The sequence below is a fragment of the Chiloscyllium plagiosum genome, unplaced genomic scaffold (assembly GCF_037043375.1).
Source record: "Chiloscyllium plagiosum isolate Xiang-an unplaced genomic scaffold, Cpla_swu_hap1 HiC_scaffold_43, whole genome shotgun sequence".
In the NCBI taxonomy this organism is placed as follows: Eukaryota; Metazoa; Chordata; class Chondrichthyes; order Orectolobiformes; family Hemiscylliidae; genus Chiloscyllium; species Chiloscyllium plagiosum.
The window spans coordinates 11,594,442-11,617,438 of record NW_028270181.1 but is presented as its reverse complement, the minus strand read 5'-3'; the positions used below and the strand labels follow the sequence as shown (position 1 = coordinate 11,617,438).

General features: G+C 41.0%; 1 protein-coding gene across 1 annotated transcript in view; it reads left to right on the top strand.

Annotated features, from left to right (window-relative positions):
* Window positions 1-22,997, top strand: part of zcchc24 (zinc finger, CCHC domain containing 24) — a 271,425-nt gene that overhangs the window by 3,059 nt on the left and 245,369 nt on the right. The window contains exon 2 of the mRNA XM_043679053.2: window positions 2,967-3,167. Coding sequence (XP_043534988.1) covers window positions 2,967-3,167 — 201 coding nt within the window. The remainder of the gene's footprint in view (window positions 1-2,966; window positions 3,168-22,997) is intronic.

The window sequence follows — 22,997 nt, the reverse complement described above, 5'->3', positions numbered from 1 at the left end:
ACTCAGCAGCAGTTTTGATCTAGTCTGGTTTTTAGGGAAGCTTTCAAATGGTGGTGTTCCCATGCATCTGCTGTCTTTGTCCTCTGAGGTCATGAGTTTGGAAGATACTGTCGAAGGAGCCATTGTGGATTGCTGCATTGCTTCTTGGAGATGGTACACACTGCTGCGACACAGCAGAGTCGGTGGTGAGGGAGTGAATATAACAGCATGGAAAAGGGCCCTTTAGGCTATTGTATCCATACTGGCCATCAAGCATCTATCGATTCTAATCCCGTCTTTCAGTGCTTGAATGTTCAAAGTGGTGGACAGGGAGTGCCAATCAAGTGGGCTTTGTCCTGAATGATGACAAGCTTCTTGAGTGTTGTTGGAGCTGCACCCATCCAGGCAAAGGGGGAGTTTTCCATCACACTCCTGACTCATGCCTTGTGGATGATGGGCAGGCTTTGAAGACTGAGCAGGTGAGTTACTCACTGCAGTATTCCGAGTCTCTGACCTGTTCTTGTAGCCATGGTATTTTTACACTGATGCAGTGCAGCTTCTGGTTAATAATAATTCTCAGGATGCTGACATTGAGGTATTCAGTGATGGTGGTGGAAAAACAAAATGGAAGAGATTGAATATTGAAGATTTTGAGAGAGACTAACTGTGAGGCTTAGTAACAGAACTGCAGAGTGTAGCACCAAGTTAACTGGAGGAGGAAAGGATTTGAATCAGACCTTAAGTTCAATGGTAACCCTTGTTAATGAAGATTATGTCTAGAAATTTAACTGATCTACACTGCATTTCCCCCCTAAGTATCTACAGAATTAGTGTGTTCTATTGTTTTGCTCCCGCCCTATTTCCGTCCATTTATAAAGCAGGTTTTCTCTCCAGGAAGACGGCTACCTTCTTAAAAGGGTCATTTTAATTGTACATTGTGTGACAGTACAGCTCCGTTAATTGAAAATATCTATCAGGCTAGTGGTAGTTGCCTCTTTATGAAAAGCGCAAGTTTAATTCAATGAGAACCAAACAGGCAATGCTTTGGAAGCTGATACGCTTCAGAAAACCCATGGTAATGTGGATAGCGTCTTTGTACCTATAAGCACTGTCTGTGTGGGAGTGCTCAATGAAATGGGGTGGCAGTTTTGGGGGAATGAGGGGCTGTGTCTAGAGAGGATGAAACAGGACCAATCTCCCCTCATTCTGTCTGGGGAAAGCCAACTGTGAGGGCTAATTTCTAATGTCTCTCATGTAAACACTGAGGAAGTCCTTGGTCTCTTCTAAGCATTTTGAAATAGTTGAAACAGAAAGAGTGTAGAAAATATTTACAAGGATGTTGGAGGGCTTGAGCTACAGGGATAGGCTGGGGTTATTTTTGCTGGAGGTTCGAAGGCTGAGGGATGACCTTTATAGAAGTTTATAAAATCATGAGGGGCTTGGATAGGATGAATAGACAAGGTATTTTCCCCAGGGTAGGGGAGTCCCAAACTAGAGGGCATAGGTTTAAGGTGAGAGGGGAAAGATGTAAAAGGGACCTATTTTTACACGCAGTGTGAAATGGAATGTACATGTGTCCAAGTAATGAGCTGCCAGAAGAAATGGTGGAAATTGGTACAATTCCAATATTTAAAAGTCATCTGGATAGATACATGAATAGGAAGGGTTTAGAGGAAAATGGGTCAAATGCTGGCAAATAGATTTAGATTAATTTAGGTTATCTAGTCAGCATAGTTGCGTTGGACTGAAGAGTCTGTTTCGGTGCTGTACATCTCTGTGACTAAATTCTAAGTCCAAAGTGCAAATACACAAAGAGAGAGCTAGATTGCGGAATTGTTCACAAGGTCGCAAAGAATCACACACCCACTCATCTTACTTAAAAAAAGAAATCCTAAATTCTAAACCTAGCTCTCAGCATTTAATTTCTCTATCATGGTTAATATTAGGATGGATAATCTGAAGCTGCTGCCTCTCCAGAGCAGGAAGCTGGGACTAACAGGGATGTGGAGGCCGAAGGGTTAATTGTCCCTGACCTTTCTGACAGGTCGCTTTATTTAAGTTCACTGCTGCTACTACAAAGCGGGCTTGTAAACATGACAGCTGGACTTTAGTGCAAACCAGTTGTCGCCTCACCTAAAAATAGCTCGGTGTGTGCCAGACAACATTGGATGGGGTGGGTGAGGGGAACTGCATACTCAGCACCAGCCCCTTCTCCCATACCTATCCCCAACCGGTGCTGGGCGTGAACACTAGACACTCGGTGCTTTGATCGCAACTCTATTTATCTGGGCTGGCAAGTGGAAGCCCTGAGTGTTTATTGCGGGGGTCCTAGGGTGGGCTTTCTTTCTTTGTGTATATAAAACAATCAAGCATTTCCCGATTGTCCCTTCATTAATATTCATTGGATGCCAGTGTGAAAATGTACTTTAATCTTATGGGGCAGACAGTCCTGTCTGACCACTGTCCTCTCTGCTCCAAAACGCTGAAGCAGAAAATAACAAACATCCCCTATCCCCCTGCACCCCTATCCTTCCCCACCCCCACAGAACAACAGATTGGCAATATGAGGCGAATTTCAGAAATGTTTCCATTCAGACCCATCTCTCCTGGATAATTGCGTTCATTGTTAGAATACGTGATACCAATACATACCCTGCGTTCAATGTTCTAAAACATTTAGCTTTGTAATTGTTCAGTACTCATACAGTTGCTGACGTGAAAACAGATTTCTTTGATGTGAAATTGTGAGCAATTCGTGTTTGATTGGTAATGGGTTATATTCCTAAAGTGCGGGGTGACACTAGACAAATACGCATTAGAGGTCCAGGCACCACAATGGCTTTACAGTGTTGGTCTATATTGTTTGGGGCTCTGGAGATCGGTTTAACTGTTCGTTTTATTACATGTTAAACATTTTCGACAGCCTCGCTGGATCTTAGAGCACTCAGATGCAGAAAGCAAGTAACTGAATATTGTCCATCATCCAGGCTATTACCAGCGGGTTGTATAAGAACGCGTCTCCCTATGGTTCTCTGAGTAATATCGTGGATGGGCTGAGCTCGTTGACCGACCATTTCTCGGATCTATCCTTATCGGCAGAACCCCGTAAACCCGGCAAAAGACCTCCACCCAACTACCTGTGTCACCTCTGCTTCAACAAAGGGCATTATATCAAGGACTGTCCCCAGGTAAGAGCAGTCTGAATATTGTGAGAATCACAACTGGATGATGTTTCCCCAAGCGGTAGAGACATGCTGAATATTAGAGATTTTTGGTCACGGGGGCAATGATTTGTCCAGTCACCAAGTCATAGTGGATTATTTTTAAACTGTGTGTGTCAAAAGCAACAGCAAGTGAAATATTTAATGTTCTTCGAGTGTTGGGTGAATATATTCACATTTTTAAAAATCTCCAAAATATATTTTTAAAATTTTCCCTGTCAAAAATGTGATTTTTAACAGTACAGCTAAATCAATAGACAAAGTCATGTGGATTAAGACATTGGTTCAATCATTTCGTATTTTCTAAGCTTTGATTGGTTAGTGCTTCCTGGTTTAGCTCTCTGTCTTTTGAGAAATAGATGGAAAGTTTGGCTCCGTTTGCCCTCTGTTATTACACTCCCAAAGAGTCAACACTGGAATGTTATAACTGCATATTTATACCGCCTCAGAGGCAGCTTGCTCAGTCGCTAGAGTCCTGACCAGTTATAATTCCCAGTATCAATTTGACACTGGAACCAGCAAACTTATTTCCAGGCTCCTATTCATGCTGCATTTTTCAGAGTGTGCTGAACTAGTTGAGGTCATTATCACCCAGTTGTCGGAGAGCCACAATAATCAAGGATACCGATTCCATGGAGAAGTGAGCAGGATTGTGGAATTTGTGTAAATGAAAATGGAATTGGTTTACCCAGTCATTGTAAAACATTCGCTAAATGCTTCTTTATTGATCACCACAAATGATGTTTAATGAGGGCAATGTCACAGTGAGCATTAATGTTTACACACTGACATTTTTACATAGTTTTGCTAAAAGGGATTTAATCTCAAAAGATGGTGTTACAGATTGTGACCATTACCCTTAGTGGCAACTGTCGCCCGCATTGGCTGTTAAGAACCAAATGAGATTTATTCTGAATTCTGTACGGCTCCCATTTGTGGATGCTTGTGCCTTTGTAAGGACTTTGCCAAGTTTCCCATTAGACTGATTTTGCTATTTTGAAAAAGACGTTGGTTTGGAGGTCATCAGAGATCAGTAATGGGAAATGCTCAAGTTGTGTCTCATTCTGCAGGAGGTCTGGACAAACAGCCTGGAACCTGGGCTGTCAGTCTGAAGCATAATAAAATCCAGATGCCTGATCCTAATCCACAGAGACTATCCCTTCAGTCAGGGTTTGTGCTCTGTCTTCCCCCACCTCCTTGCTTCTAACCATTAGAGTTGAGACAGGTTCGAAACATCAGACATCAAACAGATCAAGAGAATCCAGAACACCCAACACTGGCTCTGCCTTTTGGAAGCTGGATCAGGCACTACATTGGGGTATGGAGAAAAATAAAAGTCAGAATTGTGGTTTTAATCAGCCCAAGTGTTTAATGCTCTGAGTCAAAACAATCCTTGGTTTTTGTCAACAGAATTTTGTTAGATCTATAACAGAGTTGCATGAAAATAAACATTGATTTTGGTTAAAAGACTGAATAAACGCAATGTACATTCTTCATAGTAGTAATCTGCACATTATTAGCATTTCATCCAGTTTATCAACGTCTTATTTAGCTTATGTGATATTTTCCCATTAAGTTTACTGAATGGCTATAATGTTGCATAAACAAAAAAAAGATTTAAACTAAGATTACTGTTCTCTCAAAATATTTAGACACATCACTGTTAAGTAACATATTATTTCAATATTAGGTGCAGTTTGATATTCATGGTTACATTTTTAATTCAAGGCTCATTGACTAATTTACCAGTTGTAACTTCAACTCTATTTGCAGTTTTGTGTTAATATCTTAAGTTCACTTTGAAAGTGATAAATGGTTTCAGTCCTTTAAGAATTAATACACTGTGCTTCATGACAACAGTCGCAATCAGTCTTACCTTCTAATTGCCTCCCATTGATGTCAATTGTCAACAATGAAATTAATTGTTAATTATGATAGTTTCTTCCCATTATGTTTAATATTAAAGCTCATGAATACTTGCATGTAATTTGATTAATGAGAAACATGGGTAATTTACTGGTAATGGGTGAAAAATAACATGGCTGGATTTGTTGGTGGAGGCAAAAAGGCCATTTAGTTGTGCGTGATAAGACTTCCAGATCTAAAGAAAACAATGAAGCCCTTGTCTCTTGTGATGCATTAGTAGTGTACCTACCTCTGAGTCAGTGTTCAAGTCCCACATGTTTCAGAAGTCATAGTATTTCTGTACAGGTTGATTAAAGAAATGTTAAAGCCTATGGATTCATTTACATAGACAATCACAGGTTTTTAAATTACTTCATTAGTGACTTCACCTTATGAAGGAGTGGTGCTTTGAAAGCTTGAGAGTTGAAATATACCTATTAGGCTATAACCTGGTGTTGTGTGACTTCTGGGCTACATCTTTAGAAGATAGTGTTTCCAAATAAGCTGAGTTTTTCCAGCACACTTTTTTTTAAATTAAAGGTTTAGACTAGTGCTTCCTATTCATATTTAAAGTCATTGTCCCTATAAGGTTTGTACTAGGCTCACTGTTTCCACTGGTATTGCTTACAGGTATTGAAGAATCTAAAATGTGGTTGAGAGCTTTCAGTGTTAAAGTCAAAGCTCCAGGACAATCGCTGAACTGAGGAGTTAAAGAGGCAACTATTGAACTCAATTATATTAAATTACTTTGCTTACTGGAAGCTGCCTGGGTAGAAGCCAGGTTATCTCAAGGTCAGTCAGGAAAATTTGTGTCTTTTTTTTTAAGGCAAGTATTTAGTTGAGCAGTGGTGCATTCTACAAAGTATAACTCTACAGTGTGATGAGAATTTGTGAGAACTCCAATCTGCCATTTTTCTATGAATAAAGTACAGGCTACAGACTTGTTTGGAAATGTATCAGGTATACAATGTATAGTTTGGTTATCAAACCATGTGGACCAAGACACCTTCGGGTCTCTTGACTGCTGCTGATGAAACTGGCTGTAGAATGGTAATAGAATGTTACGGCAGTCTCGTTAGTATCAAAATTAGTGAAGAAAATCAAACTGGAGCACTGCCATCCATTGACATTGCTTGAAATTATAGGTGTACAGACATCAGGGTGAGCAGAAAGGTAGGCAATAGTGCAGTACTCCTCATAGGCACATCACATAACATTTACTGCAGATGCTTCCATTTTGTTGAGGTCAATCCCTGCTGTATCTCTGCAGGAAGCATTGCTTTAGAGGGGTAGAAGAAGAAACTGATCAAGAATTTACTTTGTCACAAGGACACAACTTACTTGCAGCTGCGTTCAATCTTAGATGTAATTGTGTAACTGGACAACATTTGTTGGATGATCCTGAGTGTGCAATGAATTGCACTGACAGCCAATTTAGGATTGTCGGCTGATCTTGTAATGCGATACACAAGTGTGTCCTGGATGATACATATATTAGTTCACAGGGTCCTGTTTGTTTGCAGACAGCAGAAAAATATGTACATGTATTGTGACTGTTTCAACTCAACAAAATATGTGACAGGCATTCAGCGGTTCTCAGGGCAATGCATTGCCCTATCAGAATCAAATGCATGGTTTAAAGCACAAATAAAGTACTGGCAATGGAATTGAAGTGTGAGATAATGCACTTGGAGTGGGCAAATAAGGCAAGGAACTATACAGTGAATGGTAAGCACCTAGAAAGCACAGAAGATCAGCAGGGTATAGGTGTTTATATTCATAGATCCCCGAAAGTAGCAGGACCGGTCAATAGGTGGTTAAAAAGACATACAGGATTTGTGTCTTTACTAGCTGAGGGACATAATCCAAGAACAAGGAGGTTATGTTTGAATTGTATAAAACACTGTTTTGGCTACACCCGGAGTAAAGTTCTGGTCATCACGTTTCTGTAAAGGTGTGATAGCACTAGAGAGGGTGCGGAGGGGGTTTACCAGGATGCTGCCTGAACCAGAAAGTCTAAGCCATGAGGAAAGATTGGAAAGGCTGGGGTTGTTTTCCTTAGAACTGCAAAGGTTGATAAAGATACATGAGATTGAGGAACATAAATAAAGTATTGAAAGGCATAGTTTCCATTGGTTAGAGGGGTCAATAACCAAAAGGCATGGATTTAAGTAAAGAGATAGAAGGCTAAGAGGAGAAACATTTTTTCATTTCAAGTGTGGTGGGAGTCTGGAATTCACTGCCTGAAACTGTCTTTGATTCAGAAGCCCATATATCATTTAAATAGTACACTACTTGCATTGCCATATCCTCTAGGGCTACTGGCAAAAGCTGGAAACTGTAAATAATGTAGTCTAATCTTTGTTGAGTTGATGGCCCAAATGGCTGCCTTCTGAGCTATGAATGTTTGAATCTACTGATTTCCGTTTTGCTCTGGTATTTTCGCAATGTGTCCTGATGAGTTCAAGATGAAAATCTTTGACAACGTGTTACATAGGAGCCGTCTGTAATAGAAAACATAATTTCTGTTCTACCTTCTGGGTTCCTGTTGATGTCAGAACTCGGGAACAAAGCGCAGTGTTCTGTTGGATGAGTAAGTGGAACAGCAGCCAATCCCCAATCTCTACTCCCTGAAATTTGGAACATCTTATAAATGGAAGGTCCCCAGAATACCAAAAAGCTTTATTGCTAATTATGATTCCTTTCCCCACTGCTTCTCCCTCTCTCTTCTGTTCCTACAATCTCCTAGAACTCCAATTGCTATGAACATTTTGGCTAATGAAGAGCTTTATGTCAGTGATACTAGGAACAGAGGTAGGCAGATTGGTTTAATTCAACTGTGGAAGTTTCCTTCTGTTATAAGTTCATGTGCTAACCTATGATTTGACATGCCCTGTTATGACTTTGTCAAAATTAGACATTCGTCAACAAAGGAATGATGGAGGAATTTATTCTATGACACAGTTGGTGTGACAGCCAGTTTTACTAAATTAAGAGGATCGGCAGCTCCGAGCATGAATTTTTTTAGTGCAAGTTTTTCTTTCTCTGTTCGTTTGTCATGCACTTTATTTCACCATTTAATACGGCTAGATAAGTCCGAAATAAAAACAAAACTGCAGGTGCTAGAGATCTGAAACAGACAAAAGCATAAATTGCTGAAGAAACTTAGCAGGTCTGGAAGCATTTCTAGAGGGTGAACAGTCATCTGAAGTAGGATCAGTGGACTCAATGTTAATAGTTTTCTCCCCACAGTTGATGCTGCCAGACCTGTTGAGTTTCTCCAGCAACTTATGTTCATGGTTAGATAAGTGTCTGATGCAGTGAGTACAGTGTTGTCTATTGATATTGCGCCTCTGCAAAAGAACGTACTGACACTCACTTTTTATTCCTACCCACCCTGTTAAGGAAATAAACAAAAGGGAAGCAGCTCCTGGTAATAATTAGCAAAGCCGGTGTGTAAAAGTTGGACCAAATCCATTAAAGTAAATAAATGCTCCAATTTCACAAAGAATCAAGACTCTGATCAAGTGCCAGTTTTGAGGCTCCCATTCATCCATCTGTGTCTTTCCTTTGATCAAATGCACCAAAGTAATCTAAAATCCACATTGAGAGGGAACACCATTTCAAAAGTAAAATAAGCCAAGAATATTCATTTTCTTTCAGTTATAGGATTTATTTTGTTCAATGTTCACCGTTGCTCACTTTTCTATTGAAGCCAAGCAATAGATTCCTGTAATATCACCTTGAAAACTCTATACTTTAGATGTTTCAGTTTTCATACAAAATGTAGGTAGTGAATACATGCTTTTGAAAATGGTCTGCTGAAAATTGAGAAGAAAGTATGTAATGGAACTAAATTTGGATTTCAGGTTTCATTATATGTGGCTCTTTGTTGATTAAAATTTAATTCTGTTTAATTTTTTGTTCACAATGCTCCTGTGAAGCAACTTGGGATGTTTATTTCATTTGATTTGATTTATTATTACTCACGTGCCTAGGTAGAGTGAAAAGTTTTGTTTTGTGTGCAGTACTGGCAGATCATACCATATGAAGATCACAGGGTGATCGAACAGAACGAGGGATGCAAAGTTACGGCTGCAAAGAAGGTGCACAAAAAGCAAGATCAACATTAAATTTGAAATTTGAGAGGTCCATTCAGAAGTCTAATAACAGCGGGATACAATCTGTTCTTGAACATGTTGGTACATGTGTTTAAGCTTTTGTATCTTCTGCCCGATGGAAGAGATTGTAACCGGGGTGGGAGGGGTCTTTGATATTGACTGCATTTCTGAGGCAGAGAGAAATGTAGATGGAGTCAATGGATGGAAAGCTGGCCTGCGTGTTCACAGCTCTCTGTAATTTCTTATAGTCTTGGGCAGAGCAGTTGCCGTAACCAAGCTGTGATGCATCCAGATAGAATACTTTCAGTGGTGCGTCTATAAAAGTTAGTGAGAGGCCTTATGGGTATGCTGAATTTCCTTAGCTGCCTGAGGAAGAAGAGGCATTGATGAGTTCACAGACTTTGTCACTAAAATTTAGACCCTCAATTTCAATGTTTCTGCCACTTGGCCAGGCCTAATTCACCAGACCAAACTTCCCAAAAGGTTCTTGCTTGCCTTAACCAGGGACATGCATCATTTCCCAGTTTCTCCCCTATCTGACTTCACTGCCTCTCTGTCATCACCTTAACCATGACCCTGTATTTTGTTCCCTTGGCCTTACTCTGTCCAAACTACTGGCAATCTAAATTCCCTTCTTGTTGGCTGTTACTGTTAACAATTGACTGTTCTTTCCCTTCAAGTGCTTACAAGTGTCTCTAACAGCAAGCAGCCTCAATGGCATTCATGCACACAAGAAACCCTGTCCGCTTCAAAGTCTTTGAGCAGGTTGTCATTGTCCAAATCTGTGTCCATCTTTGCTTTTGATTCTCCTATGCTCTGTAAACCAAAGGAATAGGCTGTGGTAACTTGGGGAACACCATTCTTTATCGAGCACAAGATAGAATGTAGGCCTCAAGTACTACATCAGCCAGTACAGAGATTGAGCCTACTGTAGCCACCCAGCCAACCTAACTAACTGACCACATACTAGCAGCCCCACCCCACCCCAATCACCCACCCTTATCAATTGATATTCTATGTGGCTGTGAATACGGTGAACATTCCACCACCCTTTCACATTTCCCTCAACCTCTCTACTGTCTTTTACACAATAGGCTGGCACGGTGGCTCAGTAGTTAGCGCTGCTGCCTCACGGGAGCCAAGTTTAATTCCAGCCTTGGGCGGCTGTTGGTGTGGAGTTTGCACATTCTCGCAGTGTCTGCTTGAGTTTCCTCTGAATGCTCCAGTATTCTCCCAGTCCAAAGATGTGCACTTTAGGTAGATTGGCCATGCTAAATTGTACATAGTGTCCAGGAATGTGTAGGTCAGGCAGGTTAGGCCTGGGTTATAGGGATAGGGTAGGGGTTGGGGTCTGGGTGGGATGCTCTTCAGAGGGTCAGTGCAAACTTGATGGGCCAAATGGCCTGCTTCCACACTGGAGGGATTCTATGATGATTTCAATACTTGTGCAGTTGAACTGGTTCATTGAAGATTAATAAAACAAAACAACATGAAGTATGCCCTTTAGAGGGTCGGTGTGGACCTTTTGACTGAATGGCCTGTTTCCACACTTTAGGGATTGTATGAATCAGTCACAGTATTCTGCTCTTTCCCAAGCTCTACTGTCCAGTTTGGTGACATTATCCTCACTGGTCTCCATCTGCATTGACTCTGCTGTTGTCTCTGATTCACTGCCAATACCTTTCACAACAAAGGATCTATCCTTGGGACCTACCACTTTTCATTTTGGTGTATCTATTCCCAATGTCTTCAAGATGGTGTACAAGAACACGTGCTTATGTGACAGTAAGGACTGCAGATGCTGGAGGGCAGAGGCAAAAGATGTGAAGCTGGAAGAGCACAATCACACATACTTTTTTACCCTCAAACTGGCTGATGGTACAAAATTATAGTAGTGTGCTATGTTCTAAATTAAACTATGGGCAATTAATCTGTTCTGTACTGGTTCATGTGCAGTGCTTTATAGGTGTGCAGACTTACATTTATGCTGTTTGCCATGACTACTGCCCCACCCCAATTAAATGTGCATCAGACACATATATCCATTTGCCTCTGATTCTCCTGAGCCACTTAAAGCCAAGGAATAGGCAGTGGATATGTGTTACCGGCTTCCATTTTCTGGCTTTGTCCTACTTTACATTGCTTTAATGGTCATCCATTGCACAAATCCCTGATGAGGAGCTGAATGACTTAGAAAGTAAACCTTTCTGGGCTGTAGAAAATTGGCAAAATATGATTTGAGGACTGATGTCAGGAGTCAGTATGACCAGTAAAAGGATTGATTTTTCTGGGTAGAAGAATTCAGCTCAGTTCTAATTGGTGTGTTTTTGGCGTGTGTCTGTGTGTGTGGTGCTTGATCTAGCAATAGCATTAACCTCAAATGCAGCCTTTTCATGTACGTGTTGCCCATGATGGCACCATTTGTCAACACCATGTCAGCTTCCATATGCATGTGGAATATCACCTGAGCTCCCTCTCCCCACAACTTCTGTCTGACCATCAGTTGACTCTGATTTCTCGCATTGCTTGATCACCTTCCTCCTCGTCCATCCTCCTCCTCCAAGGCACCCCTCAAAATCTACTACTTTGGTCAAGTATTTTGGTGATTGGTCCTAACATCTCTTCTGGTTCTGTGCCAAATCATGTTTGCTACCATTCCAGAGAACCACATTTTACCATGATTTGGAGATGCCGGTGTTGGACTGGGGTGTACAAAGTTAAAAATCACACAACACCAGGTTATAGTCCAACAGGTTTAATTGGAAGCACTAGCTTTCGGAGCGCTAACCACCTAATGAAGGAGCGATGCTCCTAAAGCTAGTGTGCTTCCAATTAAACCTGTTGGACTATAACTTGGTGTTGTGTGATTTTTAACATTTTACCTTGTTCAACTTTACGAATTAAAATAATTGTTATGATTTACATGTCATCTTAATGTTGTAGTTTTGCTACTGAGTTAATCTTAATGTAATTTGTAATTCAGTGCAGCAACTGTGGTAAGTTGTTGGTCAACTATGCAAAGATGCTGTTTGTCCTTAAAAATCTAGCTGGTTCACAGTTGTTTAGTTACCTGCTTAACCAGACCTACACGTGCTTTGCAATGTGTTGTATAGTGTAAACATCAAATAAAGTCAATCCATTGTTTACTTTCATTTGAGGAAAGAAGATGAGCATTAAATACAGCCTTGTTAGAGTTGACTACATCTCAAATAGAAATTATTGTCTGCTGAGAATCTAGACCAAGAATCTCCAAACCATGTATTAGCCACACCATCTTGGCCATTCATCTGATTTATGCATACATTTTGTATACTCTCTATCTGAATTCCAAAGACCTGGAGTTTTGTAAAGCCTTTGTTTTGTATGCTGTATCTTTATGTGATGAATACTAAACCAGTGTGCAGTGTTTATACCTTGAAATGATGTATATGATCAAATTGTGAATTTAAATTCTACACGTAGCTCTCAAATCTCTCTGCTGTGCATAGGGGTTACATAGTTCAAAATGCTTGAACAGCCCATGTCTAATGTATTTCTTGGATGTTTACTAGCTCAAGTTATGAATCCTGGTCCAGTAGTTAATTCTTCTAATTTATTCCTAATCTTAGTAGGATTTTCATTATGTTGCCTCGAGCATGTACCATTGTCTGGTTAATTTAAGAATGAACAATCTGTTGGGTATGTGGGTCTTCCAGGTGACTGAGAGTTAATTTGTTTCATGGTCTGGTCTGCATGTTTTGGGGTGCTATTTCTTCTCCACTGGGTAGCATGGATGATGGAATCATGGACTTACATCACCTTGGGATGGCATGACATGGATTTATCACCTGGATTTGGCAACTATATCATTTGAGTGGGCTGCACATAAAATGCAACCAGCAAACTACAGGCAAATGACCAAGTGTTGGTCTGCACCTTCAGCAACCTTCTACTCCACGTGCCTTTGCTTTTTCACTTGTTGTTCCCTTGGCTGCAAAAGTCTGAGAGAACTAAGATGTAGTGCATTTTAACGTAAGGAATCCTGATGGGAGACAGAGTCACTTCAAAGTTCCTGGAGCAAGTGAAAAGCCATGGACATGATGAAAGAGGGATCCAACTTCATGAAAGTTGGTCAATTCAAGGACATGTGACTATAGTGATACAGTACAGCAAGATTACGCAGAAATCAATTGGATTAATCACTAATTGGACATGGTGGTGATTGACAAAACCAAATGAAGCTTCTGGTCCTCTGCTATTGGTGGTGCTGGAACATATATATTTACATAAATACTGAACATCTCAGTTTAATAATTCACTGATAGCATAGAACTGCTGACAGTGCAGCACACCCTCAGTGTGACATGGGAGTGCGTGTCCAGCAAGCCTTAAACTCAACCCTCAGATTGAAGTTAATAAGAGTTGATAGGGAGGTGCTGGAAAAGCACAGCCAGTCAGGCAAATTCCGAGGAGCAGGAGAATTGACGTTTTGGGCAAAAGCCCTTCATCAGGAATAAGAATCCTACCTGCTAGGTTTAGCTGACATCATTCTCAGGGGTTGAAGTAAATTATTGCAAGATCCTCAAGCCTTCCTACATAGTCAGTACATGTTGGATAACACTGTCCCAATTCTCCATTCCTTTTAGTGGAAAACTGCAGCATTTTCTCTGTTTTTCCTGGCCTGGCATTGGCTACCTGCTAAACTGTGCAATTTTGCCTCGATATTGCGACAAGTTTAATATCATGATGCCAAAATGGCATTCGAAAGTGTCTTGGTACATGACTTAGACCTGAACCACTGATCTGGTTTTAACTTACCCACTTGGCAAAGGTGGGATTAAGGTGGTTTTGGGGTGACTACCACTTCACATCCTTCCCAATTTTTCACACTATTGGAAATTAACGGAGTGTAAAGATACATCTGATCTAAAGCTGTTTCCATTTTGTTGAGTGATCATGGTTAATATATGGTTGAGAGGATCTCCATATCATCTTCTTTACATATTGTAAGAGTTATAAATGAGGTCAAGACCAGTCATGTTCTCATGAAAGGTGTATGATTTATATTATACATTTGGATTTCAAAATAGATACAAATGGTTTGTACAATGAAGTTTCTTTTAAAAAATCAGGAAGCCATTTGGATAGTGACCTAAACACTTCATTTCTATGAAAGCACATGACAAAGACAATACGTCTAGCAGATCCTATAGTGTTAATGGATGAAATGTTTGTACTGTTGGGTTTATGACAGGCAGAGTAAGATTAAACTTGACTTCAGAACAGAAGGTACAAAGTCCCAGTACAGAAAATCCGAGATTTCAATTGAGAAGTTAGAGTGCTTTTTCTTTGCAAGAGAATCAAGTTTGTTCAGGGAACTAGTTGCTTCCACAGAATTGGTTTCTAGTTTATGGAATTTCCAAGCAGGGAGAGCTTATATAGAAATCTTCATGACGTTAGTGCTGAAGAAGATTTTAGCCAACAGAATTGTGAGAGTTTTATGCCAGTTAACGCAGAAAAGAATTTAAAAAAAAAAATAATGTTTGAACAGTTCATAGGAAAGTTTCAGTGATTTAAAGATTTAAAATAGTGGAAAAGGAGTGATATTTCTCTGGGATTGAGTTTCTGTAATAGATGTTGTTGGGAAACCAAATGAAATTTTGTTTTGATGTTTCTGTTAAGATCTATCCAACTGTTCTACATATACAATAAAGTTACATTCTGTTGTTAACGTTTGCAGCCCGTGTGGATATCTTTGAGTGACCAATCACCATGGTACCCGAAAGCAAAAATTAAACACATGATCTATCAAGTGAGGTTTCTGGCACTGATTTGTCCAGTCATCCTGGATCATAAGAATATGTAATGAGGATCTCCACTCCTGAGGTTGGTCACATGTAAAACAAGCATAATCTTTACTATGACGTGTTCAACGTTGACCAAACACTATCCTCAGATCACAACTAAAAATATCATGACTCCTTTGGTTGACAACTGGAATTTAATCTGCCATGGTGCACAAGGTCCAAGTGAGAATGGGCAGAACTCTGAAGTGTGATGCTCAAAATAGCAGCAAAGGTCTCATAACAATGGAGTTTGTGGAGCCTGACACAATGCTGCTAGCCATAACCCTCTTGGTCTTTTATAATTAATCTCGTTGATGCATAACTTTACCAGGAAACCTCTCAGTAAGTGCATTGACACTAAACAAATGTTTAAAGAATTCTAAGGTATGTGTCTATATCCAGATTTAGACACATCAGCAGTTGTTTCATCTTTTTCCACAAACTCACTCTGGTCTGGTTAAAAACCCACATCAACTTGTGCATTGCCACCCTAATCTGAGGACACTACTTCGGTTGTTCCATTTTTATAAAAAAATCCTTGAATATTTTTAACCAGCTGTCAAACGCCTTTTTTAACCAACTGATAAGTGAAACTTTGCATTTGGAAAGGTCTTATTATTTTTGAGGTTTGAAAATGTTGCATGTGTGTCCAGTCGGACAGTGCCTGTATTCAGAAGGAACTGAGTTGTCAATACGTGCTCCCAGGATTAAATTGGTGGCAGCTCAGGCTGTTTCTGTGCTCTGGGCAGTGTTATGTTACAAACTGGGCATGTATACTGAGGATTCTTTAACCATGAGTCAAACTTTGAATCTCAGCCTCACAAGGCACTAAATGAGGGGGAGTAATTCATATAAGATACTAGGTAGAAAAGTTAGTTCAGGGCGATTAGTTCAGAGGGAACACATGATTGCCTGTAACATTACACACACTGAAGTGAAGAAACAATGTTTCATGCATGCAATGACTGCTATTTAGAATGGTCCTCCAATGAGTGCAACTGTTAAATACTGGTGGTAAGACCATCAGTTTCTATGGAAGGATGAGTTAAGGGCATCTGTCATTGCTCCTTTGATCTACAATAAAAGGTACATTCAGTGCATTCATTTTACGGATCTGCCACGTATCTCCCACTCTCCAGCCCGGCCAAAATCTTGAACTTAAATGGTGGGATCTGAAAGTTGAGCAGAAATTCTGCTCAAACTTCACCACGGATTGCAACCTGGGGGGTCTGCTTCTTTGCTACAGATACTGGCTCAGTCATCGTGTCCTACAACAGAGAAACAAGCCCTTCAGCCCATGATGTCTATGCTGACCATCAAATATCGAATTAGACTAATCCCATACACGTAGCACTTGTTTGGAGATTGAGTCCTACACTAGGCCATTCCAATAGAGTTGAAAAAAGTGGCCAATTCCTGACTGGTTTTAAATTGTGGATGTTTACAATTAGCAATAGCTAAAGAGTAAAGTCTCCATAGTCCTAAAGGACCATAGGGCTGCTCTCTTATTTGAGAGAGAGAGAGAGAAATGACTGGTAGTGGTTTAACCTGAGGGTCACTATACCTTGGGTGAGGGGAGAGATTGAGAAGGAGATGTGTTTGGTTATTGACGATCAGTTCCAGCATCTGTGGGAGCCATGGTTCTGGTTTCTGACAGTTACTCAATGTCTCCTGCTGGAAGTGGAGATTGGGTAGCGTCAGGACAGGGCTTGGCTATAACTATTCAGTTGTTAAAAAGCAGTACAGCAATTGGGAAAGCACTGTTCAGTACATATTATCAAGCTTTTTTTTAAATAACTGTTCATCAAGTTAATATTAAGACACGTCTCATTCCACTTGACTTTACAAACCATCAAGCACTCCTGTGGCTATTTTTAGCTATATCTGCACAAAATGTCCTTGTGACCTCAGGAGTCAAAGCCAATTTGGGAATATAAACCAAAGAACAACTTTGACTGTAAGAAATGTGATTTCATTTGCTGAAATACCATTCGGTGTAACTTAGCAACACCTGTACTAATATAACCAGATAACACTATGCTCAGCTTCTGCAGTGAAATGAAATTATTTCACCCCCTTTGGTCTGTGGCATCTTGAACCCAGTAAGTTAATTTTAATATTTATTCTAACTTGGTGGCGTGCATTAGTTTGATGTTGCTGTTAGACCATTATATCGATGAGGGGTCTTCAATGTCATCAGTTTCTATATATCTGAAGTTACTGACCCATTAGTCCTGGTTGCAAAACACTAATAAAGCACACTTTCTGTGAGGGTGATGTTTTATAATTTATTTGCTTACTTGTAATTGGGAGACGAGTCCCAACTTGGTGGGACATTGCCTGTTAAGAAGATTGTACATAGAACATAACAGCGCAGTACAGGTCCTTCGGCCTTCGATGTTGCGTCGACCTATGGAACCAATATAAAGCCCATCTAACCTACACTATTCCATTCTCGTCCATATGCCTATCCAATGACCATTTAAATGCCCTTAAAGTTAGCGAGTCTACTATTGCAGGCAGTGCGTTCCACACCCCTACTATTCTTTGAGTAAAGAAACTACCTCTGACTTCTGTCCCATATCTGTCACTCCTCAATTTAAATCTATGTCCCCTCGTGCTAGCCATCACCTCCCAAGGCGAAAAGGCTCTCCCTGTCCACCCTATCTAACCCTCTGATTATCTTACATGTCTCAATTAAGTCACCTCTCAATCTTCTTCTCTCTAATGAAAGCAGCCTTAATTTCCTCAGCTTTTCTTCATAAGACCTTCCCTCCATACCTGACAACATCCTAGTAAATCTCCTCTGACTCCTTTCCAAAGCTTCCACATCCTCCTCATAATGCGGTGACCAGAACTGTACGCAATACTCCAAATGTGGCCACACCAGAGATTTGAACAGCTGCCGATGACCTCATTGTTCTGAAGCTCAGCGCAATCCCTCTATCAATAAAAACTAACGTGCCATACACCTTCTTAACAACCCTATCGACCTGTGGCAACTTTCAAGCATCTATGTACCTGGACATCGAGATCTCTCTGCTCATCTACACAACCAAGAATCTTACCATTAGCCCAGTACTCTGCATTCCTGTTACTCCTTCCAAACTGAATCACCTCACACTTTGCTGCATTAAACTCCATTTGCCACCTCTCAGCCCAGCTCTGCCACTTATCTATGTCTCTCTGTAACCTACAATATCCTTCGTCATGATCCACAACTCGACCAATCTTAGTGTCATCCACAAATTTACTAACCCATCCTTCAATGCCCTCATTCAGGTCATTTATATAAATGACCAACAACAGTGGACCCAAAACAGATCCTTGCAGTACCCCACTAGTAACTGAACTCCAGGATAAATATTTCCCATTAACCGCCATCCTCGGTCATCTTTCAGCTAACTAATTTCTGATCCAAATCAGTAAATTACCCTCAATCCCATGCCTCAGTGTTTTCTGCAATAGCCTACTGTGAGGAACCTTATCAAACACTTTACTGAAATCCTATGCACCAGATCAACCACTTTACCTTCATCTACCTGTTTGGTCACCTTCTGAAAGAACTCAATACGGTTTGTGAGGCATGACCAACCCTTTACAAAACAGTGTTGACTATCCCTAATCAGCTTATTCCTCTCTAGATGATTATAAATCCTATCGCTTGTAACCCTTTCCAACACTGTAAGACTCAGTGGTCTATAATTTCCAGGGTAGTCTGTACTCCTCTTCTTGAACAAGGGAACATCATTTGCGATCCTCCTGTCTCTGGCACTATTCCTGTAAACAATGACGACATAAAGATCAAAGTCAAAGGCCCATCAATCTGCCCCCTGGCTTCCCAGAGAATCCTAGGATAAATCCCATCCAGCCCAGGGGACTTATCTACTTTCACACTTTCCAGAATTGCTAACACCTCCTCCTTATGCACCTCAATCCCATATAGTCTCGGAACCTGTGTCTCAGTATTCTCCTCAACTACATTGTCTTTTTCTAGTGTGAATACTGACGAAAAGTATTCATTTAGCACTTCTCCTATCTCCTCTGACACCATGCACAACTTCCTATTACTATGCTTGATTGGTCCTAATCCGATATAGCTATAGAAAGCCTTAAGGTTTTCCCTGATCCTATCCGCCTATGACCTCTCATGTCCCCTCCTGGCTCTTCTTAGCTCTCTTTAGGTCTTTCCTGGCTAACCTGTAACTCTCAAATGCCCTAACTGAGCCATCATATCTCATCCTAACATAAGCCTTCTTCTTCCTCTTGACAAGCGATTGAACTTCCTTAGAAAACCATGGCTCCCGCGCTCGACAACTTCCTCCCTGCCTGACCGGTACATACTTATCAAGGACCCGCAGTAGCTGATCCTTGAATAAGCTCCACATATTGAGTTCTCAAGCAGGCCAATATTCTGGCCTCCGACTCCTTCATCTACTTTTGGTGGGTTGACCCCTGGCATTCCAGCAATGCTGAATGTTAAGTGTACATGTTTTCAATGTGCTGCCCACTCCTGTGATCTCCTGATCTTTACAGGCAACATGCGTCCTTTACGTTATTGTGTAACAATTGATAGAAAATATATTACAAGGCATGAATCAGGAACAGGAATGGGGCATTCAGCCCCATGAGCTTGCTCCGCCATTCAGTAAGATCAAAGCTGATCAGATATGTAACCTTAATCCACATTTCCCCCTCCCCTTGATGACCTTACAGTCCCTTTCTTAACAGTATCCATCAACCTTCACCTTGAGAATACTCGAGGATTTCGCTTCCACCAATTTTCAGGAAGAGATTTCAAAAGACTCATGATCATCTGAGAGTGAGTTTTGGCTAATGTCTGTTTTAAGTAAGTGACCCCTGGTTTTTAAACTGTGAGCCTTCATTGTAGATTTATTCATAAGAAGAAATATCTTCTCCGCATCCACCCTATCAAGATGGATCACGATTTTATATGTTTCAATCTGATGTAAGCCTTGCCTATCCAACCATTCCTTATAGGCCAACCAGTCCAATGCAGGAATAAATCTAACAAGTCTTCTCTGAAATGCCTTCAACTCGTTTACTTCCTCCTTTTAAATAAGGTGACCAATACTGTACACAGTGCTCTAGATGTGGTCTCGCCATTGCCCTGTATAGCTGAAGCATAACCTCCATACTTTTATACTGAGTTCTCCTCAAGATCAATGATAACATTCTGTTAGCTTTTCTAATTATTTGCTGTACCTGCATGTTAATCTTTTGTGACTCAAAATCCTGCTCACTCTGCATCTCAAACATCTGCAATCTCTCAGATAATATGATTTTTTAAAAAAATATTCTTCTTGCCAAATAGACAATCTCACACTTTACTCCATTTATCAAAACTTTGCTCACTCACTTAACCGGTCAATATCTTTTTGTAACACCCTTGTGCCTTCTTTGTGACTTAATTTCCTACTGATCTTTGTGTCTTAAACAACCATGCCTTCCATTCCAGCGCCTAAGAGCATCACAGTGGCTCAGTCGTTAGCACTGCTGTCTCACAGCGCCAAGTACCCAGGTTCAATTCCAACTTTAGGTGACCGTCTGTCTGTTTGGAGTTTGCACATTCTTCCCGTGTCTGCACGGGTTTCCTCCGGGTGCTCCAGTTTCCACCTACAGTCCAAAGAAGTGCAGGCAAGGTGGATTAGCCAGGGGAAATGCAGGGTATGGGGTGGGTCTGGATGGGATGCTTATTGGAGGGTCAGTGTGGACTCGATGGGCTGAATGGCCTGCTTCCACTCTATAGGGATTCTATGATCTCAGTCATTTGTAACATTTTAATATTCTCTCTTCCCTCATTTTCTCCCCAAAGTCCCCAGCATGAGGAGAGAAGATCTTGACCCACATCCATTAGATATTGGGACAGGGGGCTTCTGTGTACATGAGAATATGCTCATGAGGACTTCGGGTTGTTTTTAATGAGTAGTTTAGGCAGAAAATGTGTCGTTATTCTCCATAATATTAAACTGGAGCAGCTCCAGCACTAAGGCACCTGATTGAGTGGGGCTCAGTGAAGGTGTTGGAGCCAAGTTGGAGTGTGATTTAGTGAAATGCTGAATTTATGCCACAGTGTGTAATAAATTCAGAGCAAAGCAGTAGCGTAGCATGGAGTTAACACATAGGAGCATTTATTCCATCAGTTTGTGCCTCTACCCTAGAGTTGTGTGCAATGTTGCAGCTGCTGGGTTTGTAGTGATATCATGAACGCTAGTCTAGACTGTAGGATACAAGATTAGATAACATTGTTGAGTTGCTCAGTTTACTTTTTGGGGAGGGAGGGGCAGGATGAGCTCTCTCCTCTGGAGGTTAAACAGGTGAAGATTGGTCCCTGAGCAGCATCATGCTGCTCTTTCATTCAAGAGGGATGTCTGGTGCAGAGCTTAACCTGAGAGTCACCACAGTTCAGGTGAGGGGAAAGGTTGAGAAAGGAGTGGTGACTTCATGGTGACCTCAGTCTGTGATGGAATTGAATCCCTGCATTGGCTTGACCAGATTTCCAGCCAACTCAGCCAACCAAACGCCAGAATAATTTATACATGGTCAATGCAAAGAATTATTGCATGTTCTCTGAATCATGGCTCCTGCTTGTTCCTCTCACTGGGGCATAATATTGCAACAACATAGTGAGCTGCAGTGTGTTATGTAACTGTGGCTTAGGATACCTTCCCTTGTGAGTCGTAATATTATACATTTCCCTCTACAGAGATTTGAGCCCAAGATTTGGCTGACATTCCAGTGTCCAATGGGGAGAGCTCTTTGTAGTTCCACAGGATGTTTTTTTTTTAAATGCTCACTTGGTACGGCAGATGGGCCTTTGGTTTAAAGTCTGATCTTGTGTCACAATAACGAGTGCTGTAAAAATACTCCTTGGCTACAGTGCACTTTGAGATATCCATGGTCATAAAGGACATTTTTATATATGCATATCTTTCTTCCATCCAAAAGTGTGGCACTCCCTCAGTCCTGCACTGGAGCATCAGCTTAGATTTAATACTGAGGTTTTTGTAGTCAGTCTTGAGCCTGTGACCCTCTAACTGCAGGGGTGAAAGGGCTGCCCACTAAGCCTGACCCAACTCCTTGATCAGTGTGTGAAGAAATGGTTTCTGGGTAGGTAGCACCTTTGCCAATTGGGATGCATTGTCTTGGCTTACACAGTGAGGGCCATCAACAGGAATTGCACAAACAAGGTCACGCTTCCATACACTCTGTGATACAAAGCTATGCTTTTTCTCCAATCCGGGGCATTGCAAGTGGATGTGAGGCACTGAGCATTTAATGTAGACAAGCAGGAGGCTGGAAGAACACAGCAATCCAGGCAGCATCAGGAGGTGAAGTTAACATTTACTTCAGCACCTCCTGATGTCGCCTGGTTTGCTGCACTCTTCCAGCCTTCTGCTTGTCTGCCTTGGATTCCAGCATCTGCAGTTTTATTGTCTCTAACTGAGTAGTTAGTGACAGGGAGTTGATGAACAACCTGCTCTCATAGGGACGGCTCTTTCAGCAGAGAGCTTGTACTATGATGAGAGCTAACCATACTGCGTGGCAATAGATTTCAACAAGCATTAGAATAGACTTAGCATGGAAGGTGTAAATGCAGATAAGTTAACACATGACCAAAGCACAGGAGAAGGCCACTTGGCTGTTTGAGCTCGCTCCACATTCTTGGCTGATATGGAATGTTATATAATATGGAATCATGATGCATATTGAACTGTGGTCATATTGGTGCAAACTCTTTCCAGCAAATGGTCTCCTGTTTACTCATTCAACGTTTCTTTATTATTTTGCGGTAGATGGATATCACTGACAAGGCTAAGATATGTTGTCCATCCTAATTACCCTTGCGCTGAGTGGCTTGCTTAGGCCATTTCTGAGGGCAGTTAAAACTCAATCACATCGTTATGAATCTGTGCCATATACAG